The sequence below is a fragment of the Mustelus asterias genome, chromosome 26, assembly GCF_964213995.1.
Source record: "Mustelus asterias chromosome 26, sMusAst1.hap1.1, whole genome shotgun sequence".
Taxonomy (NCBI): domain Eukaryota; kingdom Metazoa; phylum Chordata; class Chondrichthyes; order Carcharhiniformes; family Triakidae; genus Mustelus; species Mustelus asterias.
Window position 1 is genome coordinate 35,008,782 of NC_135826.1, and position 25,240 is coordinate 35,034,021.

Below are 25,240 nucleotides of genomic sequence, written 5' to 3' on the forward strand. Positions count from 1 at the left end.
AGCGCAGTTTTACCTGGAGCAGATCGCTGTAGCCTGTCGCCAGAGGCTTATGGCTTGCGGGATGCCACTCCACACTGGGGTGCAGCTGACGAGGTGTCTCTCCCGCTCTCACTGTTTGCCGTTGGTATATGTTGGAAGGATTTTGCAGGTTGCTCAGAGTCAGCCTGTCGACCACATAACGAAGGCCATAATTTCAAAGTAGATCAAGTCAAAACATACACCGTGAACCAGTGGCAACGCAAGATGGGTGCGTCGATGTGTTTTAATACGGAATAGTGGTATGTGTTGTTTCCTTGCCCACACACCTGGGTGGAATTTTCTCAAAAAAATTCCAAGTGTCGAACAGGCAAGAAAACGATAGGTTTTCTCGCCAGTTTTTTCAGCGAGGTCAGTAATGGGAATTTATGGCATTCTGTGCAATACACAAGTTGTAATGCGAATCTCGCCAGTAAGGGGAGGGGGGAGGGTGTGGGGCCTTAGCTTGTCTGAGAAGCTGGCTGCTGAGCTCGAGGGGCGCCAATGCTCAGGCACCCCAATCTCTCAGTATACTGTGCACACCGTATACTGGGAGAACAGCCACTCCCCACCTAATTGCCTTCCCAACCCATTGCTGCTCCAGCAGATCAGTTAACCATCAAGGCGAGCCGGTAAGATCGCGCCCAGTAAGTTTCCCATCTTCGAAGGGGGAAGTGGCAATCGGAAGTAAGTTGCTCCTTCAAAGGTTTGAAGGGAGGCAGCAGGAAACACATGTACCGCCTGAAGGAAAGATTTTTTTAAAATGTAGTCTTGTATTTCCAACATTTTGATAAATCTCACTTCTGTTATCGACAGGTCCGACAATGAAACTGAAACGACCGGTTGTGTTGAAGATGTACAGTGACCAAATCGATGATTTCTACAAGGATGCAATAACCCCAAACACTCCAGATAATCCACTTACAGCAAAATAGACCCGGCCATCACCAGAGCGGTGAAGCACCAGCTGGATTTGTACATTGTTTGTTTATATTTTTAATTTTGCTATTTTAACATTGATTTTTTTTTTTGGCATTTCTGACCTAAATAAATTTTCGTGTTTCACAGATGTTGCCACAATGAAGAAATGAATTATATTGCATCTGTGTACTTTTCAGGGAATTGGGGTTGTCAAACAAATCGCGTGGGAACCAGAACTTTTGATTTCAAATGCTTAGTGCGGGCTTAACTCTGCAAACTTGCTCATTTGAAAAGTTCTGTTGCCCTATTTAAGTGTCTGTGTGTGTGTGTGTGTGTGTGTGTGTGTCTGTGTGTGTGCGTGCAAATGAAGAAATCTTATTTTTGCCATGTGACTTCCTTACGTGGGAATGTGTCAGAACTGTAGTAAACATGCTGGGTGGACAACAAACATTCTATCGATAGCGATGTCTCTCGCGTACGGAACACAATGTCGTTTACAAAATCCATGACGAATGGCCGATGTTCTGCCATACACGATTACAGTCTCCAAAGAAGTGTGATATCATTTTTACATTTTGAGCCACCACTTGTGTAAAAGATTATTATTATTCCAGGATTTCCATTTTTTTTTTTTTGTTTTAAATTTCTGTACAGCCCAAAAAATTTTTTAATTTAAACTTTGTCTTGTTTTTCTGGCTATTTATTGTTCTTAAAGCAAAATTGTCATGAAATATATTTTAGTGTTTCAGATGTACATTTTGTAGAAGAATTGTACAGCCCCATTTGGACAAGCCAAATAGAAAAACCAGATGTTTTGTTTTTGATACATGAAAAGCCATAATGTAATGCGGCTGTGCTTTATACTTTGTAGGACCCGTAGAACCATAGACTCTTACGGCACAGGAGTATTTGGGAAATCATGTATATACTAGCTGTTTGGGAGAGCTATCCATTTTCACTCAATTGGTCATCCACTTCTTTGAAAACCTATTGTGGATTCTACCTTCACTGCTGTTCACTGCTTATGGCATTCTGTGTCCTTACCAGCCTCTGTATAATAAAAAACAAACATTCTCCTAATCCTCACTTCTTGGACACGATATTACTGGCCGTTGACGCCACGCTCCCACTGCAGTGAGGCCAGAGAATTTGCGCCCAGCCAAATCTCTTTTCACTGCAGTGGGATGGGACAATCTCGCCAGCATGAACGGCCAAAAGATCGGTCTTTGTCTTCTGAGAGATTAGTTTAAATTTATATATTTTTTATACTCTTATTGAACACCTCCTGATAGACTTACTTTAACATTTTCGAGTCTACAGTCAGTAACAGCCACCATAAGACATTGGAGCAGAATTAGGCCACTTGGCCCATCAAATCTGCTCCTCCATTCAATCATGGCTGATATTTTTCTCATCCCCATTTTCCTGCCTTTTCCCCATAACCCCTGATCCCTTTATTAATCAAGAACCTAACTATCTCTTGTCTTAAAGACACTCAATGACCTGGCCATCACAGCCTTCTGTGGCAAAGAGTTCCACAGATTCACCACTTTCTGGCTGAAGAAATTCCTCATCTTTGTTTTAAAGGATCGTCCCTTTAGCCTGAGGTTGTGCCCTCTGGTTCCAGTTTTTCCTACTAGTGGAAATATCCTCTCCACTCTATCCAGGCCTCGCAGTATCTTGTAAGTTTCAATAAGATCCCCCCCTCATCCTTCTAAACTCCGAGTACAGACCCAGAGTCCTCAACCATTCCTCATACGACAAGCTCTTCATTCCAGGGATCATTCTTGTGAACCTCCTCTGGAACCTTTCCAAGGTTAGCACATCCTTCCTTATATACGGGGCCCAAAACTGCTCACAATACTCCAAATGAGATCTGACCAGAGCCTTATACAGCCTCAGAAATACATCCCTGCTCTTGTATTCTTGCCCTCTCGACATGAATGCTAACATTGCATTTGCCTTCCTAACTGCTGACTGAACTTGCAAGTTAATCTTAAGAGAATCTTAAGCCACAATATCATCTAGCTCAGCTCACAACAATATCTTTTCATTGTGTTAATCCCTTCCATAGTATGCCAATGATTTGCATAGCTTTTGCTTTACTTCTACTTGTTCAACCCTGAACCTATTGATTAAAACCCTAGATCCAAGGTGTAAATTAATCTCTTCTAATTCGTCCATCTTTTTCCTTATTTGGCCTCCCAAAACGTGCAAGCTTCACTTCAAATTTCATCCAGTGTCGCTATCTTCCCAATTCATCTTTTGATTTCCTGAAATTATTCACTTAAAACACTATTTTTATGTTCTTGGTTTGTGTCCTTGAGATCTTACATTGATAATATATCTCTGTGCAATGCTGTTCAAAAAAAGAACCATGCTAAAATCGTTCAGTGGTATTAACTACCCACTACTTTCCGTTAACTAAGTTGGTATCCACGCTGACATATTCCCTTTAGTAATTTGTTCCTTATCAACAAGACTCTTATGTTACGTGTTTTGGAAAATCTGTCTAAATTTGCCCCATGTTTCCTTTGTTGATAAGATTCATTATTCCCTAAAGACCTCCCTTCAACTTGTTAGGTATATACCTGCCTTTTACAGCCCTTGATTCAACCTGTATCTTCTTTCAGTCACTTTATCCCAATCTTGGACCTCTGGAGGATTTACAAGTAGTTACCAGATTTATTCTTCTTCCTCTGATCGGAAGTGTTACTTGGTAACAGTCCCCTGTCCAAGGGTGTTTGAAAGGTTGGGATCAAAGCCTCTGCTGCATTTACAGGAATGTTTAGCTCCCATCTAATGCTAGCCAAAGCTGTGTCTCATCGCAATCCCATAGCAGTGTTGGCACGGACTCTCTAAATGTTGTTCTGCATATTTACGTCTGAGATTTGCCTTAGTTTCCAGTGTAATCTTATTCTTTATAATCCCTCTTCTAGTCTGAGACTTCCCTGCTTTATTTAATCTTGTTTCTCCCCCCCCCCACAACCTATTTTAATCCCTGAACCGTTGCCACATTACTCTCCGTTGGAAGTGTGGTACCAGACCTATCCGGATCTAATGAACGTAACCATTCTGTGGAGATTCCTTCTGTTCCAGAATTGGTCTCAAAATCCCAGAAATAGGAACTTCTCTCTTGCACCAAATATAGTCACTTTTAACTTTTGGGCGGCACTGCTGCCTCACAGCGCCATGGACCCGGGTGACTGTCTGTGTGGAGTTTGCACATTCTCCCCGTGTCTGTGTGGAGTTTACACGTTCACCGTGTCTGCGTGGGTTTCCTCCAGGTGCTCCGGTTTCCTCCCACACTCCAAAGATGAGCAGGTTAGATAGATTGGCCATGCTAAATTGTCCCTTAGTGTCCCACGACGTGTAAGTTAGGGAGATTAGTGGGGTAAATATGTGTGGTCAGTGGGATAGGTTGGGGCCAGGGTAAAATGCTCTTTCAGAGAGTTGGTGCAAACTCAAAGGGTCAAATGTCCTCTCTCTGCACTGTAGGGAGGATTCTATGAGCTAACACTGACAGGTACACTGGACTGTAAAGGCCTCCTGTGCTGTAATCTCTCGGATAACATGCAACAAAGTGCCTAAAAACTTAATGCTGGGACTGAATTTTCAAAAAAAGTTTTTATTTTTGTACATGTTTATTTGCAACACTTTTTTTCAGTTCTTTCTTCAAAGTTGACATACACCAACCGGCTTTGAATCTTTCAGAACAAATGCTAATTGTTGAATTGAAGGGGACAGACATTAACCAGAGAAACATTAACCCATTTGGCCACCCCTAAATTCTTCTGCTGCTCAGAACAATGCGTTGGCACTAACTTGATGACGCCACAGAAATGGAACCCAGTGATCTCTGTTCTGTTTTGAAGTTCTGAGTGACTTGTACGGTGGTTCTAATAACGATTGTTCTCGATTTAAAATGTTGCGTTTTTCTTACCAAGTTGTGAAATGCACAGTTTGCATCTTATTTTCCCTAATAGAGAGGAGGTATCAGAAAGGTCATTCCTGCGTATTTATTGTTAATAATACACCACAGCTATCGTATGCATGTTGCCAGTTTCTTAAACTGAGCGTGCTAACTTGGCAAGGTATCAGAAACAGAAATGTATAAGCTGAAGTTTGAAAACATTGCCCGATAAGCAGTTCTTTCATATTTTATTATTTGAAGGATTGTTTCACTTTTTTCTGCATCATCAATATTTTAGCTGTCATGTTTAATATATTTGCAACAAGTCACAATATGAAAGATGCCTATTTGGAGGATGGTTATTGCTAATTTCCAGGAGTGATAACACCCAGACTGTATTCAGTGTAAATATGGGTATCGTATTTGGTAAATTATTGGATTCTGTTGCTGCGGCAGACTGTAAATTTTTGCATGAACGTGTAATAAGCAACATTGAACCTTTTGTGTTTTTCATAGCATCGTGTTGGAATGTGTTCCAAATAAAAGTTGTGAACTCAGCAGCTCTGCAGAGGAGGGTGATTTTTTTTGCTGGAGGCGAAAGGGCCTTTCTGTAGTGGATTATCAAAAATTAATTTTTATATCCATTCTGGCTTCAAGTTGTCACTTGAAAAGTTCCCCACTTTACAGTAAATGGCAGAACCCTTGAGTATTGATAGGCAAAGGGATCTGGGTGTACAGGTACACAGGTCACTGAAAGTGGCAACACAGGTGGCGAAGGTAGTCAAGAAGGCATACGGCATGCTTGCCTTCATTAGCCGGGGCATTGAGTTTAAAAATCGGCAAGTCATGTTGCAGCTTTATAGAACCTTAGTTAGGCCGCACTTGGAATATAGTGTTCAATTCTGGTCGCCGCACTACCAGAAGGATGTGGAGGCTTTGGAGAGGGTACAGAAAAGATTTACCAGGATGTTGCCTCGTATGGAGGGCATTAGCTAGGAGGAAAGGTTGGGGAAACTTGGTTTGTTCTCACTGGAACGACGGAGGTTGAGGGGCGACCTGATAGAAGTCTACAAGATTATGAGAGGCATGGACAGAGTGGATAGTCAGAAGTTTTTTCCCAGGGTGGAAGAGTCAATTACTAAGGGGCATGGGTTTAAGGTGCGAGGGGCAGGTTTAAAGGAGATATATGAGGCAGATTCTTTGCACAGAGAGTAGTGGGTGCCTGGAACTGGTTGCCGGGGAAAGTAGTGGAAGCGGATACGATAGTGACTTTTAAGGGACATCTTGACAAATGCATGAAAAGGATGGGAATGGAGGGAAATGGTCTCAGGAAGGGTAGGGGTTTTAGTTCAGTCGAGCAGAATGGTCGGTGCAGGCTTGGAGGGCCGAAGGGCCTGTTCCTGTGCTGTAATTTTATTTTTATTTTTCCCCACTTGGTAAAAGAACAAAGACTGATTCATACGGTAGCATCAATGATCATTTTCTGATAGTCTAAACGTGACCATGATCAGATAAAAGAGAACGAGAAGTGGACTACACATTTAAAAAACTAATAGCAATGATTGAGGAGAAAACGCTTCGCATTTAAAACCATGCTGATGGTTTAGTGATAAAAATGACCTATTTTGGTATATCAATATCAACAGACAAACTCTTCTATAAATACTTAAAGATTTTTAAAAATGATGGTCAAACCATGCAGTACAGGGTAAAATAGCACTGATAGGCACAGCAGATACAAAAAGACAAGGGATAAAAGTTTGCACTAAAATTCGAGCGATGCCTTAATAAGAAATTTAGAAAGTGGTGTTTTGATCTACCTCGGAATGAGCCCCGTAATTACAATTCCACGATCCAATTGCAAAGGAGGATTTGCCCCTCTATGTTTAAGGTTTATTTGTTAGTGTCACAAGTAGGCTTACATTAACACTGCAATGAAGTTACTGTGAAAATCCCCTAGTTGCCACACTCTGGTGCCTGTTCAGGAACACAGGGAGAATTTAGTAGGGATAATGCACCTAACCAGCACATCTTTTGGAGTGTGGGAGGAAACCGGAGCGCCCGGAGGAAACCCACGCAGATACTGGGAGAACCTGCAGATTCCGTAGTCAGTAATTCAAGCTGGGAATCGAACCCGGGTCCCTGGTGCTGTGAGGCAGCAGTGCTCACCACTGTGCCACCGTGCTACCAGGGTATGGCTCAGTGATGGAGCATTTGACTGCAGATCAGGAGGTTCCCTGGTTCAAAGCCAGGTGCTCCCTATCAGTGCTCGCTGTTGGGAATTCTACAATAAGTGTGCAGGAGAAAATCAGGATCACTCCAGCAGAAAATGCTGAACCTCCAGCCCAGTGCGTGGTTTATGTGCTTTGCTAAGTTTGATGGTAAAGTGCCACCTTGATTGCCAATAATGACATATTTGCAAACCACATGCGCTGGTGTTCCAGACGAAGTACGGCAACATTGGCAATGACCACCCTGGCAATAACCAATCTACACTTCAAATGCAGGGTCACCTGGAGGCCCAAGTGACTCTCCAGGCTTAGTGGAGCCATTCTGATTAGGGTAATTGAGTACTCTTCTGCTTCAAAGGGGTTAACACCAGGTGTCCACTGGTGCTGATGTCTTATAGGGCCTTGGGTGACTGTGTGGAGTTTGCACATTCTGCATAGGTTTCCACCCACAGTCCAAGGATCATAGAAACCCTACAGTGCAGAAGGGGCCATTCGGACAATCAAGTCTGCACCGACAGCAAACCCACTTAGGCCTTATCCTGTAACCCCACATATTTATCCCTCTAACCTACGCTTCCCAGGACACTAAAGGGCAATTTAGCATAGCCAATCCACCTAACCCAGACAACTTTGGACTGTGGGAGGAAACCGGAGCACCCGGAGGAAACCCACGCAGACACAGAGAGAATGTACAAACTCCACACAGACAGTGACCCAAATCGGGAATTGAACCTGGGTCCTTAGCACTGTGAGGTAGCAGTGCTAGCCACTGTGCCGCCATGATGAGTAGGTTAGGTTGATTGGCTATGTTAAATTGTCCCCGAGTCTCCCAAGATGTGTCGAATAGGGGGATTGGCAGGATAAATACGTGGGGTTATGGGGATGGGCCCTGGGTAAGATGCTCTTATCAGGGAGTCGTTGCAGACTTGATGGGCCTAATGGCTTCCTCCTGCATTGTAGGATTCTATGTCATCCTGATGGTCCCATGGTTTGGTGCAGAAAGAAGGTTCACCCTTGGATCTGAATTATAAAACATTGTTGAAAAGAGGTGGCATCCCATCATAAATATAACTTAAAATAGGCCTGGGAATTTTGGAGCCAGTAATTTTTCTCATCAGTAACGATGCTCATACCATCTGAATGAACACCAGGGAGCAAGCTTATTTCTGACAATACAACTCCATTCTCAATGGTATTCCAATCACTTTGCTTAGATTATTCCGTAGAATTTTGAGGGCAAAGTTACATTATTTCTTGCATAACAGAACACTGACGTCTGTTCAAGAATTAGTCTTAGCTGGCATTATAATGCTACTGTTTCAAAAATATCACCACTGCTGGTTGAGAGGGTGAATTACATATTTTATAAACTGGGTGTTGAGTAAGGTGTGACAGCAGCTCTTGAAGGGCTCTTGCTTCTCACTTAAAGGAAAAGTATGTTGATCGGAAAACAAATGGAAGATTCGCAGTGTCGCTACCTTTGATGCAGGGGGTGACCCAAAGGAGGGTAAAGGATTCCATGTGGGGCTGACAACTGCCCTCCGTAAGTGCGCAGGCACTTCTCAAGGGTCAGAAGCTACCACAGAAAAGTTAAGATTCTTAGATATAACTTGGTCTCTTCTGGCCACTGCACAACATCCTCCAAGGTTCAGATTTCAAGATAGGCCGCTTGCTGGCCCCCTGCATCCACAAGTCAAACAGCCAATGCAGTGCTGATGACATTCGGACTAATACTTTACAAAGTAGGCTGATCTGTGCCTGTTTTCAGGTAAGGAACACAGGAACTGGAGTCGGCTATTTAATCCCTTGAGCTGTTCCATATCTTAACTCCATCTACACGCCTTGCCCGTGTTAACTTTTAATACTTCTGCCTCACAAAACAAAAATCTATCAATCTCAGTCCTGCCATTTTCAACTTGTCTAGCCTCCTTTGCTTTTTTGACGAGGCAATTCCAGATTTCTACTTTCAAAGAAGTGCTTCTGGTCAACTCCCATGAACAGCCTAGCTCTATGGTATGGAATCTCTGAGAGGAAATCATTTCTATCAACCTAAATCCTCAGAGCACTCCTTGAATTTCTACGTTTGGTCTAGGCACTTGTCCTCAACCCCACCTTTATGGTGAATCTGGGCTACACCCCTGCCAGGCCTATATGTCCTTCCTGAGATGTTCTATCCAAAGCTGAAATCAGTACTTCAGATGGGGGTCTAACCAGAGATTTCTACATCTTCAGCATAACTTCCATTCCTTTCTATTTCAGCCCTTATTCCATTAGCCTTTCTTGTACCTGTCCTCTAGCTTTGTAATTTCTGTTCTTGGACCCCAATAAATCACTGTCCACAATTCCTATCTTCCCCCCCCCATTTCAAAATTAGGTCTAAAGTGGACGATCTCACATTGAACTCCACCTTCTCACTAATGTCAATGTCTTTGCAAAATTCAGCTCCCATCAACCATTCAACCCGACTTTGTGTCAGCAAACTTAGATATATGACTCCAATACCTTCATCTAAATCATTTATAAATATGGTGAAAAGCTGACGTCCCAGTACAGATCCTGCCAATTTGAGTACATGCTCAGTATTCCTACCCTCAGTCTTCAACCTCCTAATCAACTCCCTATCCAAGCTAATAGATTGCCTCCAATTCCATAAACTTTCATTTGTGTTAAAAGTCTATTATGTGGAAATTTGTCAAATGCCTTCTGCGAGTCCGTATACAAATAGTATGCATAGACACCCCTTTATCTACCAAGTTTGTTCCCTCCGCAAACAATTCAACTAGGTTCATCAGGCATGACTTACCCTTTATGCTGCCTTGCTCATTTGTGTGTAAATACCCAGTCCATCTGTCCCTAATGACAGCCTCTAGAAACTTCTGTTCGGTGTTGAGGACATTGGGATTAATATCTATCTCCTGGTCTCTTCAGTTCAGTTCATTTATTAGTGTCACAAGTAGGCTTACATTAACACTGCAATGAAGTTACTGTGAAAATCCCCTGGTCACCACACTCCAGCGCCTATTCGGGTAACATTGAGGGAAAATTTAACATGGCCAGTACACCTAACCAGCACATCTTTCGGACTGTGGGAGGAAGCTGGAGCACCCGGAGGAAACCCACACAGACGCTGGGAGAATGTGCAAACTCCACACAGACAGCAACCCAAGCCGGGAATCGAAACCAGATCCCTGGCGGTGTGAGGCGACAGTGCTACCCACTGTGCCACCATGCCAGCCCCTTGTTGCAATTGTATTTTGCTATAAAGCAGATCCTCTATTTTTATGTTGTAGCTACTTACATTCTTAATAATTATGTGGTGACTGAATAAAAATAAAAATCCATTCTTAATAATTCACTCCTTTGAATTCAAACAGTAAGAACTTAGGCATTTCTAAGTGTCATTCATTGTGCTGGATCAAAAAGTCTTTCCAGCTTTGCAAATCTGTTAACGCGTTTTCTTTTCTCCTCTGCCATCCTCCCCACACCCTGCAGCTCCACCTCAAGATTATTGCTATTGAACCAGTGCTATTTAGAAGAAATGTCTGCAAGGAGGAAACGTTAGCGTGAAAATCAAGAGCTGACTTCTGCTTGATGTTGCACCAACAAGTATTCCAGGACAAGATGACCATTTTCCAGCCTAACAAAGACCTTGACCAAACATTTTCAACCATCTTGCATTTCATGTTTCTATTATGGCTCTTGGGGCTAAAGGGATTGGGAGGGGGGTGGTGGGGGGGAGGCGGGATCAGGACATTGAATTCGATGATCAAAATGAATGGTGGAGCAGGCTCAAAGGGCCGAATGGCCTTCTCCTGCTTCTAGTTTCTATTTGAAAGTTATGTGAGAGGACTGGGGGGCTGTCAGTGTAACACCCCTAAGAATGGAATAAAGTGGATAACTCAGTCTAACATGAATAGTGGATAAGCTTCTAGATGCGATAATATGATGAAACTAATGCATAGAAATATTTGGATTATGGATAGTGAGCATGGATTTACAAAAGACAAGCCGTGACTGGTGGACTTAAAAGTTCTTTGAGGAAAAAATTGTATTGATAAGGAAATGCAAATGGCGGTCGGGATTTTATGACCTTGCTCGGGCGAGGCTCGTAAAATCCCGCCCGAGGCCAATGGAGAATTCCGTTCTGCGAGCCTCGCCGGCCCCAATTCCAGAGCGGGCGGGCCTGTAAAATTCTGGCCGGTGTGCTTTTGGATTTGCAAAAGGCAAAGTGATATCCCACATGGGTTTGTTTAAAAAAAAACCAGGCAGACAATATTTACGGGATCATGGCAGGGATTTGGATCTGAAACCTCAAAGGAACAAGAGTGGTTTTGGGCGAAAGGGCAGGTGAATTAAGCTTTTTCTTTTGGAGGGTCGGTCCAGGCAGGGTAGCACAGGTGGCCGGCCTCCTGCATGGCAAAATGCTTTGAAATTAAATGTCCCTTTTATGTGACAATATCTAAAATGCATGATTCGAGACCATTACGCAAAATGCAGATTTTAAAAATGTGCAGATTTTGGAAATGGGAAAGGATAGGCAGTACTCAAAGGGTTCAAAAATATATATTCTTTAGATAATATACAATGCAGTAAGATCTGTATTCTGGATTCAGAGACCACATTAGTGACACTGATGTCAATAATGTGCCTAGCATTTTATGGAACCTTACTTCCACGGTAAAATTGTATTGTTTGGCATTTTATTAGAGACCACAGAATTCTTCGGTTCACATCAGGGATGTAGCTCATTTGTTCTTTTCAGAATATATACATTACTTCTGGAGTCTCCAGGTAAAATTTCACACAAATTCACTAAACTAAAACAAAAGTCCCATCAAATGCTTCTTAAAAAAACATTTTGTTCCCGTGTTCTTCTGGCAGCACGGAGAGACGCGAAGACCTCTTGGAGGAAGTCACTTGGTATCCTTCCTTTCTCTCTGCCCCCGGCCCAGTAGAATAGCTCTGCTTTCAGGGAACGGATAAATGGTGATAAAATTTAGGCTTTGACAATGACTTTCTTAATCCCGTGCGGTGGTGGTTTGAACTTGAGCCTCTCAGTTTTTTTGAGACAGGGTAGTATTCAACGTCCGGTAACATTGCTGCTCCTCATCTCACAGGCCGTGCCTTCCATCCTACAGGGGTCGAAGTCCAATGCCTTAGTTCTTAATTAAAAATACTACAGTCTGCGCTGAAGGCCCGAGATTTGTCATGTCGCTGTAGCCTCTAAGTAACTCTGTAGCTTACGGACAGTGGATTCATCCAATGAGAAAAGGTCAAAGTCAAAAGTTGTGTTTGTAACATTGAAATGTCCTGTTTCTTCAATAAGGTTCACAATCTGTTGAAAGGAAAATAAAGACTGCTCAAAACCAGGTTCAGAAATTCAGGTAAATTCTTCAGATTTTGACCAAAGTCAACTTTGATGGAATTTTTTAATTTATTCAGCATTTATTGCTCGTCCCTAACTGCCCTCCATTTCAGAAGACATTTGCAAGTCAACCACATTGCTGTGGGTCTGGAGTCACATAGAATCCCTACAGTGCAGAAGGAGGCCATTCGGCCCATCAACCCTGCACCGATAACAATCCCACCCAGGCCCTATCCCCGTAACCCTACCTATTTACCCAGCTAATCCCTCTAACCTATGCATCCCGGGACACTAAGGGACAATTTAGCCTGACCAATCAACCTAACCCGCACATCTTTGGGCAGCGAGGGGAAACCGGAGCACCTGGAGGAAACCCACGCAGACACGGGGAGAAAGTGGAAACTCCACACAGACAGGGACCCGAGGCTGGAATCGAACCGAGGTCCCTGGAGCTGTGAGGCAGCAGTGCTAACCACTGTGCCACCGTGCTGCCCCGTGTAAGCCAGTGTCGATATGCGCGATCTTCTTGGAGATCCTCTCCACTTGGAGCCGGCAGTTTGCGGTGTCGATGGTAGCCATGATGCCAACGCCGGCATCTCCACACCATGTAAGCCAGACCAAGTTAAGGACAGCAGATTTTCCCCAAAGGACACTAGTGAACCAGATGGGTTTTTACAATTGACAATGGTTTCATGGTCACTGATGGATCTTAAAATTCCAGATTTTCATTGAATTCATATTTCACCATCTGCCTTGATGGGATTTGAACCCGGATCCCCGGATCTTGCTCTGGGTCTCTTGATTACTAGTCCAGTGACAGTACCACTGCGCACTGCCTCCATGGAAGATAAACAGTAAATACAGCGAAAACACAACACAATATTTGGTGCTGTTAATAATGACTGACCACACAGAGGTTGATTTATTCTCAGGGAAGAACAGTCATCCTGGTTGCAAATCAAGGTATAACTTTGGTTAAATAAATGCTTCGGTATCATATACAGTATAGAGGTTTGTATTCTTCATTTCCAGAACTCATTCCCCAGATTGGCTGTAACAGAATTCCCCCATCCCAATCAAAAACGTTATTTTAAAAATATGTTCTATCAACTGTGGAAGAAACTGAACCACTCGGATGGGACTAATGAGAAAAGCAACCCTGTGGAAAAGCGTAAACCCATCAAAGATAAATTCACTTTATGAGTAAGAATTTTATAGAATCCCTACAGTGCAGAAGGAAGCCATTCGGCCCATTGGGTCTGTACCGACAATCCGACAGAGTATCTTACCCAGATCCCGCCCCATTCCCTTAACCCCATGCATTTACCCCACTGATCCTTCCAACGTACACATCTTGGGACACTTCAGGGGCAATTTGGCATGGCCAGTCCACCTAAACTGCACATCTTTGAAGTGTGGGAGGAAACTGGAGTACCCGAAGGAAACCCATGCAGACACGGGGAGAATGTGTAAACTCCACACAGCCACCCAAGACTGGAATTGAATCCAGGTCACTGGTGCTGTGAAGCAGCAGTGCTTACCACTGTGCCACCGTGTCGCCCCAGGGAAGGAAGTCTGCCAACCTTTGCCTGGTCTGTCCACATGTGACTCCAGACCCACAGCAATGGCCTAACAAGCCAATCAGTTCAAGGGCAACAGGGATGGTCAATTGCCAGTGATACCCACATGCCATGAAAGAATAAAGGAAAGTAAAGTGAATGACAAGGGTCTATGACTCGAGGCGTTAGCCCTGTTTCTCTGATAGATGCTGGCAGGCCTGCTGAGTTTAACCCCATAACCCCACACATTTATCATAGAATCTCTACAGTGCAGAAGGAGGCCATTCGGCCCGAATCTGCACCAACCACAATCCCATCCAGGCCCTATCCCCGTAACCCCACATATTTACCCTGTTGATCCCCAGATACTAGGGTCAATTTAGCATGGCCAATCAACCTAACCCGCACATCTTTAGACTGTGGGAGGAAACCGGAGGAAACCCACGCAGACATGGGGAGAACGTGCAGACTCCACACAGACAGTGACCCGAGGCCGGAATTCCTTGCGCTTTGAGGCAGCAGTGGTAACCACTGTGCCACCATGCTGCCCATGGCCTCTCCACATAACCTACACATCCTTGGACACTACGGGACAATTTAGCAGGTGTTTATATTGTACCTTTCATTTAAGATATCCTAAAGTGTTTCACAGGTGATGATGTTGTTTTGAAGAACTATTGTAGGAAAACATGGTCGGCAATGTCCACACATCAAAGATCCACATTCAGCAAAGAGATGAACGACCAGATCATCTGTTTGGTGATGCAAGCTGAAGGAATGTTCTCCTGATTTTCGAATAGTACCATGGGATCTTTCACATCTACCTTGTGCAGTTAGAACCTCAGTTTACCATCAACATCCAGAAAGCAGTGGTCCCTTAATGACGTGTCAGGCTTGGTAAGATGCTTAAGTCTCTTGACTGGTGTTTGAACACACAATCATCTGACCCCGAGGTGCAAACACTACCACTGAGCCATGGCTGATACCTTCACATGATGAGTCCAACCTGATCAATGATCTAAAATGGCAATTTCAGATGTGGCTCCTTTAAAAGCATTGCGGGTAGACTTTGAATTATGTACACAGACAGGCAGTCATTGGATGGGATTGTGGTCGGTACAGACAGGATAGGCCAAATGGCCTCCTTCTGTACTGTAGGGATTCTATGATTTGAAAGTCGCACGCTCCAAATGACTGCTTTTCCTTGGTACAAGGGAGGAGTGGGAGCACGGGTTTAATGTTCTGGGCAAGGGATACAGGGCAGAGGTGAGGAAGAACTTTACAAGCAGCCAGTGACAAAACTCTGAAACTCACTGCCTATTAAGGGTGGTCGGCATAGAGACAATCATAATTTCAGAAGGAAACCACTTGGGCAAGTGAGGCAAATAAAGCTGCAGGGATAGAGTGGAGGGATGGGACTGGCTGGATAACTCTTCAGAAAGCAGGCATGGACTTGATGGGCCAAATAGCTTCTTCCTGCACAGTAATGTCTCTATGATTCTTTGCCATATTGAATATCAGTTCTAATCGCCCTGGTGAAAATCAAATCAAATCAAATAGGGCGGCACGGTGGCACAGTGGTTAGCACTGCTGCCTCACAGCGCCAGGGACCCGGGTTCGATTCCTGGCTTGGGTCACCGTCTGTGTGGAGTTTGCACGTTCTCCCTGTGTCTACGTGGGTTTCCTCCGGGTGCTCCAGTTTCCTCCCACAGTCCAAAGATGGTGGGTTAGGTGGATTGGCCATGCTAAATTGCCCCTTAGTGTCAAAAGAACTAGCTAGGATAAATGCATGGGGTTACGGGGATAGGGCCTGGGTGGGATTGTGGTCGATGCAGACTCGATGGGCCGAATGGCCTCCTTCTGCACTGTAGGATTCTATGATTCTATAAAGTAATTCAAAAAGAGGAATACAAAACTCTGGAAAAGGTGTTCAAAGCCGGCAAGAGGTTGCAGATTGCTGCGGGGGCAACCAGATTGGAAATTCTGGGAGTCCAAGTGGCAATTTTGTAGCAGGAAAAAAAACCTATTACCTAAAAGCGAATGTAACCATTCAAAATAATTCAAGTTAAAATTTTTATTGAGATTGACCTGAACACTTAAAGAAGCAATGCTATCAATGAAGAATTGTCTATGGCTGGGATTTTCCAGCCCTGCCAAAGGCCCCCCCCCCTCCCCACCCCACGCGATGGTTTCCCTGGTGACATGGCTGGCAAGCAACACCAATAGCCAATGACTTCAGCGGGTCTGGATGATTCCCTCTGGTGGCCAATGGAGAGCCACCTCCGTTGGTGGAAGATGCAGCGAGGGAGGGAAGGGGGCAGGAGACCCCGGTCTATGTGTGGCTTCCACGGGTGCATCTACAATTTACCTGTTGCAACACGTTGCGTTCTCGTAATGCCATCAACCTGCGATGAAGATCTACCAATTCCTCTGTATATGACTGGAGAAAGGAAAGTGAATATTAGTATCGTTACCTTGGCATCAAACTGCAAAAACTAAGCTTTATCTAGTTCTAACGCATTTCGCTTTACATACTGATACACCTACCCCCTCACCATTTTCCAAAAGCAGCCAAAATGAGGCTCGCCCGGCTCAAGGTAACATAGGGTCACCTGGCAGCTCAGGGGACGGACTGCAGCAAATTCTCTAACAACATTTAGTACCCTGAATAGAATACTGGCATAGCACATTTGCCCAGGTTTGCATTTAGTTGGGCACTGTAAAATCTGGCAAGAGAGCAGTGTTCCGAGCACTGCAGCTGACTCTATAGGGGAAGCTGTAATGGTGGTAGCAATGTGCACTAACTACTCACAATAGCACAATGGGAGCTATTGGGCTTCTGTGTTCCTTTTGATGCTAATACTTTGGAGCTCAGGCTGCAGGAGTTACTCCAAGGAGGGGCTTACTTGGGCTGAAAGGCCTCAAGTAGAACTGCAAGGGCAACCTTCATGATAGGAGGTTGCTCAACAATCAATGCAGTCACCCCAACATCTTGGGTGGAATTTTCCCATCCTGCCCTGCCACGGGAATCATAGCCAGTGGGACACGGACCAGGCAAAGGTCTGTTGACCTCTGGCAGGATTTTCCGGTCTTGGAGCAAACACGGCTGGAAAATCCCGCCCCTTGTGTCTGACTACGAAGTGAAGATGCTCGCCAGTTCCGGGGGGAAGAGAAAGTAAGTTGCACAGATTTCCTGTTGGGCCTAATTAGCATAGTCAAATGTTAATTTTTCAGTCACCCTTTGAGATGAACAGTGTTGTACATAAACCATTTCAATTTCTGCACATGCTCTTTCGCTGTGTACTGCAGGCTCACATTACTTTCTTGTAGGTGGAGGTATTGTCCAAAGAAAGCAAGGATGCACATTCTCCCCGTGTCTGCGTGGGTTTCCTCTGGGTGCTCTGGTTTCCTCCCACAGTCCAAAGATGTGCAGGTTAGGTGGATTGGCTAAATTGACCCTTAGTGTCAGGGGGATTAACAGGGTAAATATGTGGGGTTACAGGAATAGGGCCTGGGTTGGATTGTGATTGGCACAGACTCGGTGGGCCAAATGGCCTCCTTCTGCACTGTAGGGATTCTATACTAAACTTCCAGACCAAGGACTTCCTTGGATGTTGGTGGGAACGGGTTCTCATAGGAGCCAGTTGTCAGAAATGAAGAAATTAGCCTTGGACTATGGGATATACATCGTCAAATAATGCAGGTACCGTGAACCTTTGCATAAGGCAGGCATCCAGTATAGCGGTCACTGAGTTACTGTGATCACCTGAACATGGTAGGAAGGCAAGTTCATTCTGTTTTGTAGGCCACGGGGTCTTTAATGAGGATCCCAGATGCCCACAGTGGCCTCATTCTCACTGAATTGCATTTAAGGGGAGTCTGCCGCTAACAACAATCTGGGCACCTCTACGTCTAATCGAACTGATTACTTTATTCCAGGAAAATGCGTTGCCCCTTTCCAGCACAGTGTTTGTCACTGGTTTGATAAATGTGTCCATGGGCGGTACGATGGCACAGTGGTTAGCACTGCTGCCTCACAGCGCCAGGGACCCGGGTTCGATTCCCGGCTTGAGTCACTGTCTGTGTGGAATGTGCACGTTCTCCCCGGGTCTGCGTGGGTTTCCTCCGAGTGCTCCGGTTTCCTCCCACAGTCCAAAGATGTGTGGGTTAGGTGCATTGGCCATGCTAAATTCTCCCTCAGTGTACCCGAATAGACACCAGAGTGTGGTGACTAGGCGATTTTCACAGTAACTTCATTGCAGTGTTAATGTAAGCCTACTCGTGACACAAATAAATTAACTTTAAACTTTAGCAGGCAGCCTGATATCGTAGAATCCAGTCAGTGCAGAAAGAGGCCATTAGGCCCATCGAGTCTGCACTGTCTCTCTGCAAGTGCAGGCCCTTCCCTCCACCCTGTGTCTCCACACAGGCACCAAAGGCCGGAATTTTACCCGGGTCCCTGGCGCTGCGAGGCAGTAGTGCTAACCACTGTGCCACCGTGCCGCAGATCTCTCCTGCAGTAAGCTTGGAAGAATGTGGAAGAAGAGGGAAAGCTCGAGGTGTGGTAGCGGTTTTTGCTTCTCCGTTTTCCTCTCCTTCCTAAAGCCCTCCTGAAAACCCCTGTCTTTAACCAGGGCTTCCCCTCCTAACAGCCCCTTCTTTGGGCAGGTGCCAAACTTCCAATCCTGTGCAGCAGCTGGGGATGTTTTTCTGTGTGGCAGATATATAAATGCAAGCTGGGTTCTTGTTGCAACAGCAGCTGGGGCTGCCTCTGCTCCAGATGTTCAGTGTGCGAATGATGATGGAACTCTGTGACAGCCTCTCTTGTGAAGCAGATATTCGTCAGTTTTGTGGACGGGGTTGGGGAGGGGGGGGTAAATAAATGTGAATCTTGTGGCAATGATGTGAGAGAAATAAATGCCTTGGGAATCACTGCACCTGCATTTGTTGTCTCGCCACGAACCTGTCTTCTCGTTTCTAAAAGTTGGGGCCTAACCTTATTCTAAAATTTGCATTGAGGCTGTTTTTTTATGATGCTGCTCCCATGGCAACTACATCAACCAAAGAGGAGGAAATTATTGGAAAATGAAACAAAATTCACCAACCGATTAATGCGTAGAACAAAATATATTTGCAAATGCAAATAAAAAACGCGTCAACAATTCCCTCTCATCTACACTGCCAGGCCCCAAGTCTCCTGAGTTGTCCATTTGACGGGAATGGTAGCCGGGATCTTCCGGCCGCGCTTGCCCCGAAACTGGAAAATCCCACCCGAGGTCAGCAGGCCTTTCTGTGGTCTGCAGCACCCCACCCCCCCAACCCGCTACGATTCCCGTGGTGGGCGGAATCGGAAAATTCACCCCGATATGTGATGTGGACTCCGAACAGCTGAGGTGTATTGCATTAATGAGGAAATCACCCATGATTTTCCAGCCCTGCTTCTTCTTCATTTTCCGAGTGCACTCCCAGTTTCTTTGGCCAAGTGTCCAGTTTTATGATTGGATTCATTGGGTAGGAGCAGGAACAGAGGAGAATACTGCCCCTGGCCACAACCGCGAGGCAAGGACTGGGACTGCAAGAAATTTCCTTCCTAATTAATTAGACGTTGAGTTCATGCTTACAAATCACCACATCAAGCTTTGTTAGTTTTCCTTCCTGCAGAAGATGCTGATATGGATTTTTTTTAAAAATTCATTCGTGGGACATGGGCGTCGCTGGCTGGCCAGCATTTATTGCCCATCCCTAGTTGCTCTTGGAGGGCAGCTGAGAGTCAACCACATTGCGGTGGCTCTGGAGTCACATGTAGGCCAGACCAGGTAAGGACGGCAGGGTTCATTAGTGAACCAGATGGGTTTTTCCAACAATTGACAATGTTTTCATGATCATCAGATTCTTAATTCCAGATTTTTTTTTATTGAATTCAAATTCCACCATCTGCCGTGGTGGGATTCGAACCCGGGTCCCCAGGACATTAGCTGAATTTCTAGCAATAACACCACTAGGCCATCACCTCTTATGTGATCATAGAATCCCTACAGCGCAGAAAGAGGTCATCCGGCCCGTCGAGTCTGCACCGACTCTCCGAAAGAGCATCCCATCCATGCCCCCGCCCTACCCCTGCAACCTCACGCATTTACCCTGGCCAATCCACCTAACCTACAGATCTTTGGATTGTGGGAGCAAATCGGAGCACCTGGAGGAAACCCACGCAGACATGGGGAGAATGTGCAAACTCCACACAGACAGCCACTCAAGTCCAGAATTGAACCCAGGTCCCTGGCGCTGAGAGGTGGCAGTGCTAACCACTGTTTCACCCACACGGCACAGTGGCACCCACAAATAAAACATCATATAAAATCGCAGCAAGTACTATTAAACGCCACTTGAGAAATTAATGTGAAAATTGTGGAATAAAAATATGGCAAGACGTTGATACATTTGATACAAAGTTATGGCTCTAACTATTTGTGCACAGATGCAGTTGCTTGATAATTCAGAGTTGTTCACCTTGTCTTGCAATCCTTTTTTAAATAGCTTTTCAGGTTTTTCACAGTTTTCGGGGCTTTTTCTGCCAGATGTCTGTAATGGAGATAAACATAAATATTCAGACGTCAATTAATTAGAGATTTTGTTTTCTACAACATTCACTTATTTATTTCATTTTCCTTTAAAGCATGTGGTTTGTCTTCACGATCCCTTTATTTTAAAACATTTCATCTTTTCCTTTAGACCCACCATGAGGTTTGCCATTTCAGAGCAGAGAGGACAATGGATCCCAAACCCTTGAGCAGCATTTCTGGTGTGCGGGACAGCCCTGGGCTAATTCCTCCTCACTTAGAGAGAAGCTCCTGACCTCCAGCTGGTCCCTACATAGTCGTTCCTTATTCTTTCCTGAGATGGGGGTGTCACTGGCAAGGCCTGCAACTGTTGCCCATCCCTCGCTGTCCCTAAACTGAGTGGCTAGCGGGGCCATTTCAGAGGACGGTTAAAAGCCAACGACCGTGTTCCATCAAACTAACTCATTAACAGTTCATGGGATGCCCAGTAAATGAGAAAATTGGGACAGGGAGGGTCCCAAGCCAGATCTACACCTCTCACACAGGCCAGCCAGATTATCTACTCCCCACTCGTGCCCCGACTCCTCGTTACTGATATCTTGCCGAGTATCTGCCCCATTTTGTGTGGTGAGGCAGTCGGGCTTATTACTCAGGCCAGCTTCCCTTTATCTCCACCTCTGCAATAATAATGGACCAAAAGGAAGGTGGTGGCAGTGACCTGTTCCAGCAGGATCTTGGCTAAAGACTGGGGATCTAAATACTCTCCCTCTAATACCTCTCAAGCTGCTTGTTCCATAGCGGTTGGGCTTTCAGAGCCTCTACAACGCTTTGTTCTGACAATTTAAGTGACCTTCCGTTCACTTTTGAAACTTCAGCTGCAATGTTGAGTGTCCCCGCAGGTAATTCCAGTCCCCAGCAGTGGTAAAGCTCTTACTGAAGAGCAGAGATGCTCTGTCTGCAAAATTAACTGCCCCCGATCAACGAAAATACGATGAAATCACCACGAGGTCAGATTGAGAGTTGGAAATTCTACCTCAATCGACTTCCAGAGTCAATCATGTCCTTGGGGTAAATCCCCCCCCCCCCATAAATGGTTAACGAGTAAAAATCAGGAGGTCAACAGCTTTGCCGCAGGAACTAGTCTTTGAAGGGATGAAGGATGCAGCACAGCAACCCGCGTCAGGGAGCAAGCTGCTACTGTGAGATGGGAGGCATTTCAGTTTAGCAGAGATGTCAATGGTGAATTCCCATTAAAGGAAGCACCTTTCACAACAGGTTGTTCGAAGGTCCTTCACATTTGAAGTGTAGTCGCTGTCGTTAGTGTAGGGAACCCATTTAGTGGCATGGCAGAGGATCACTGAAATTCCCATCAGAAATGTTGACATAAGGTAAAGTGTGCATGTATATAATGCATGTGTGGACAGTGTACCATACCCAAAACATGAGGAATTTAAGCCATGGGTTCAACTCAAGAAACTTAATACCATCCAGGACAAATTGATTGGTACCCCTTCCACAAATATTCACTCCCCTCCACCGCCGGTGCACCGTGGCAGCCATGTGCACCATCTACAAGATGCATTGCAGGAACTCACCAAGGCTCCTTAGACAGCACCCTCCAAACACAAGACTACTTCCATTTGGAAGGACAAGGGCAGCAGATGCCTGGGAAATTCCCCTCCAAGCCTCTCACCATCCTCACTTGGAAATATATCGCCGTTCCTTCACTGTCACTGAGTCAAAATTCTGGAATCCCCTCCCTAACAGCACTGTGGGTGTACCTACTCCACATGGACTGCTGAGGTTCAAGAAGGCAGTTCACCACCAACATCTCAGACAATTAGGAACAGGCAATAAATGCTGGCAATTAGAGAACACTGTCATAGATTCCTGGAATAACACACCAGAGAAGATTCTTAAAGTTTATTTATTAGTGTCACAAGTAGGCTTACATTAACACTGCATTGAAGTTACTGTGAAAATCCCCTAGTCGCCACACTCTGGCGCCTGTTCGGGTACACTGAGGGAGAATTTCGCATGGCCAATGCACCTAACCAGCACGTCTGTCTTTCTGTCTAGAGCAGACCATTCTGTCCATACCGGGTTTATGAAAGGGCTATCTAATTATCCTTGCTCTTTTCCCATCGTATCATTACTTTCCCAAGTTACAACTGAAGCTGCTTCCACCTTTGTGGAGATCTGCAGCTCCATCTGATGGTAAAGGCTGGAATCTGCAGATATGCTTGTGTGTCACAGAATGCTGTGTGTGCGCATCTGTGCGTGTGCGTGCATTTGTGCGTGTGCGCGCATTTGTGCGTGCGCGCGCATCTGTGCGTGCGCGCATCTGTGCGTGTGCGCGCATCTGTGCGTGTGCGCGCATCTGTGCGTGTGCGCGCATCTGTGCGTGTGCGCGCATCTGTGCGTGTGCGCGCATCTGTGCGTGTGCGCGCATCTGTGCGTGTGCGCGCATCTGTGCGTGTGCGCATTTGTGCGTGTGCGCATTTGTGCGTGTGCGCATTTGTGCGTGTGTGCGCATCTGTGCGTGTGCGCATCTGTGCGTGTGTGCGCATCTGTGCGTGTGCGCATCTGTGCGCATTTGTGCGTGTGTGCATCTGTGCGTGTGTGCGCATTTGTGCGTGTGCGCGCATCTGTGCGTGTGTGCATCTGTGCGCATTTGTGCGTGTGTGCATCTGTGCGTGTGTGCGCATTTGTGCGTGTGCGCATCTGTGCGTGTGTGCGCATTTGTGCGTGTGTGCATCTGTGCGTGTGTGCGCATTTGTGCGTGTGCACGCATCTGTGCGTGCGCGCGCATCTGTGCGTGTGTGCGTGTTGAGAAGCAGTAGATTTAAAACTCAGATGAGGAGCAACTAACTACTTCTCGCAGAGGGTGGTGAATTTGTGGAACTTGCTGCCCCATAGTGCGGTGCAGTCTGAATCATTGAATGGTTTCAAGAGGGAGAAAGATATATTTCTAATAAAAAAGGGATATGGGGAACAGGTGGGGAGGTGGATTTGAGACCAGGGAGAGATCAGCCGTGATCTGATTGAATGGCAGAGCAGGCGTGAAGGGCTGAAATTGCCTACTTCTGCTCCTAATCCCTATGTTCCTGTGCATGGGCACGTGTTTGTGTATGTGTGTGTGCATATATGTATGTTGTGTGTGTCTGTGTGTATGTACATGCAAGTGTATGTACGTGTGTGTGCGCTGTGTGTGTATGTATATGTGTGTGTATGTATGTATGTGTGTATGTCTGTGTGTGTGTGTCTGTGTGTGTGTGCGTGTGTCTGCGTGCGTGTCTGCGTGTGTGTGTGTCTGTGTGTGTGTGCGTGTGTCTGCGTGTGTGTCTGCGTGTGTGTGTGTCTGTGTGTGTGTGTCTGTGTGCGTCTGTGTGTGTCAGTGTGTATGTCTGTGTGTGTGTCTGTGTGTGTGTCTGTGTGTGTGTCTGTGTGTGTGTCTGTGTGTGTGTGTGTCTGCGTGTGTGTCTGTGTGTGTGTGTCTGTGCGTGTGTGTCTGTGTGTGTGTGTCTGTGTGTGTGTCTGTGTGTGTGTCTGTGCGTGTGTGTCTGTGCGTGTGTGTCTGTGCGTGTGTGTCTGTGCGTGTGTGTCTGTGCGTGTGTGTCTGTGCGTGTGTGTGTGTCTGTGTGTGTGTGTCTGTGTGTGTGTGTCTGTGTGTGTGTGTCTGTGTGTGTCTGTGTGTGTGTGTCTGTGTGTGTGTGTGTGTCTGTCTCTGTGTGTGTGTCTGTGTGTATGTCTGTGTGTGTGTCTGTGTGTATGTCTGTGTGTGTGTGTGTCTGTGTGTCTGTGCGTGTGTGTCTGTGTGCGTGTGTGCCTGTGTGTGTGTGTCTGTGTGTGTGTGTGTCTGTGCGTGTGTGCGTGTGTGTCTGTGTGTGTGTGTCTGTGTGTGTGTGTGTGTCTGTGTCTGTGTGTGTGTGCGCATGAGTCATTTAAGAAAGCTTGGCATTGTCACCCTGTAGCAAAGTGGTTGGTTCCCACTAAGCAGACAGTAGTCTGAAATAACCCGCCTGTCTCTGTAAAAGCATTGGCTCACAATCAATTCACATTGAAAAGGTTGCAGCATATTGGCACAAAATGATGAGATGACAACTTTAAACAATATATATCTGGGAACGGAGCAGCATAGGGACAGCCCCTCTCCTGTTTGCTCTGCCATTCACTGCGATGGCGGCTGACCTGTAACCTAACCCCATATGGTTTGACTCTAATTTTTGGCGAGATCCCCATGTCCCATAATCCCAACCACCAGAAATAATTCTCCCTCTCTCCACCCTATCTGTCCCCCTCAATAGCTTGAAAACTTTGATCAAATCACTCCTTAACTGTCAAAAAACCCGGGAACAGGTGGGGAGGTGGCTTCGAGACCAGGGAGAGATCAGCCATGATCTGATTGAATGGAGGAGCAGGCCTGAGGGGCTGAATTTGCCTACTTCTGCTCCTAATCTCTGTGTCCCTATGTGTGGGCGCACGTGTGTTTGTGTGTGTGTGTGTGTGTGTGCATGCGTGTGGGCACGTGCACATTAGGGTGGCCTAGTTTGTGTAATCCCCTCCTTGTGATTTAAACCCTGCAGTCCAGCTATATTGGATAGACAGCACAGAAACTGGCCATTCGGCCCAACTATCCCCTGCTGCGTTTATGCTCCAACTCACGTTTCCTCCCATCT

General features: G+C 45.7%; 2 protein-coding genes across 11 annotated transcripts in view; one reads left to right on the top strand and one right to left on the bottom strand.

Moving 5' to 3' along the window:
• Positions 1–3,389, top strand: part of acsbg2 (acyl-CoA synthetase bubblegum family member 2) — a 58,361-nt gene extending 54,972 nt beyond the window's left edge. For all 8 annotated transcript variants that reach the window (XM_078198416.1, XM_078198414.1, XM_078198413.1 and 5 more), the window contains one exon: positions 832–3,389. In XM_078198416.1, the coding sequence (XP_078054542.1) occupies positions 832–950 (119 nt within the window). In that variant the 3' untranslated portion in view covers positions 951–3,389. The remainder of the gene's footprint in view (positions 1–831) is intronic.
• An 8,235-nt stretch (positions 3,390–11,624) lies between these two features.
• The window catches only part of mllt1a (MLLT1 super elongation complex subunit a), a 123,633-nt gene continuing 110,017 nt past the window's right edge, over positions 11,625–25,240 (bottom strand). For all 3 annotated transcript variants that reach the window (XR_013495544.1, XM_078198423.1, XM_078198422.1), the window contains 3 exons: positions 20,512–20,583; positions 16,373–16,444; positions 11,625–12,415 (listed from right to left, as the gene is read on the bottom strand). Coding sequence is in view for 2 of the 3 variants with exons in the window: in XM_078198423.1 (XP_078054549.1) it covers positions 12,287–12,415; positions 16,373–16,444; positions 20,512–20,583 (273 nt within the window). In the remaining variant the exon portion in view is untranslated. The remainder of the gene's footprint in view (positions 12,416–16,372; positions 16,445–20,511; positions 20,584–25,240) is intronic.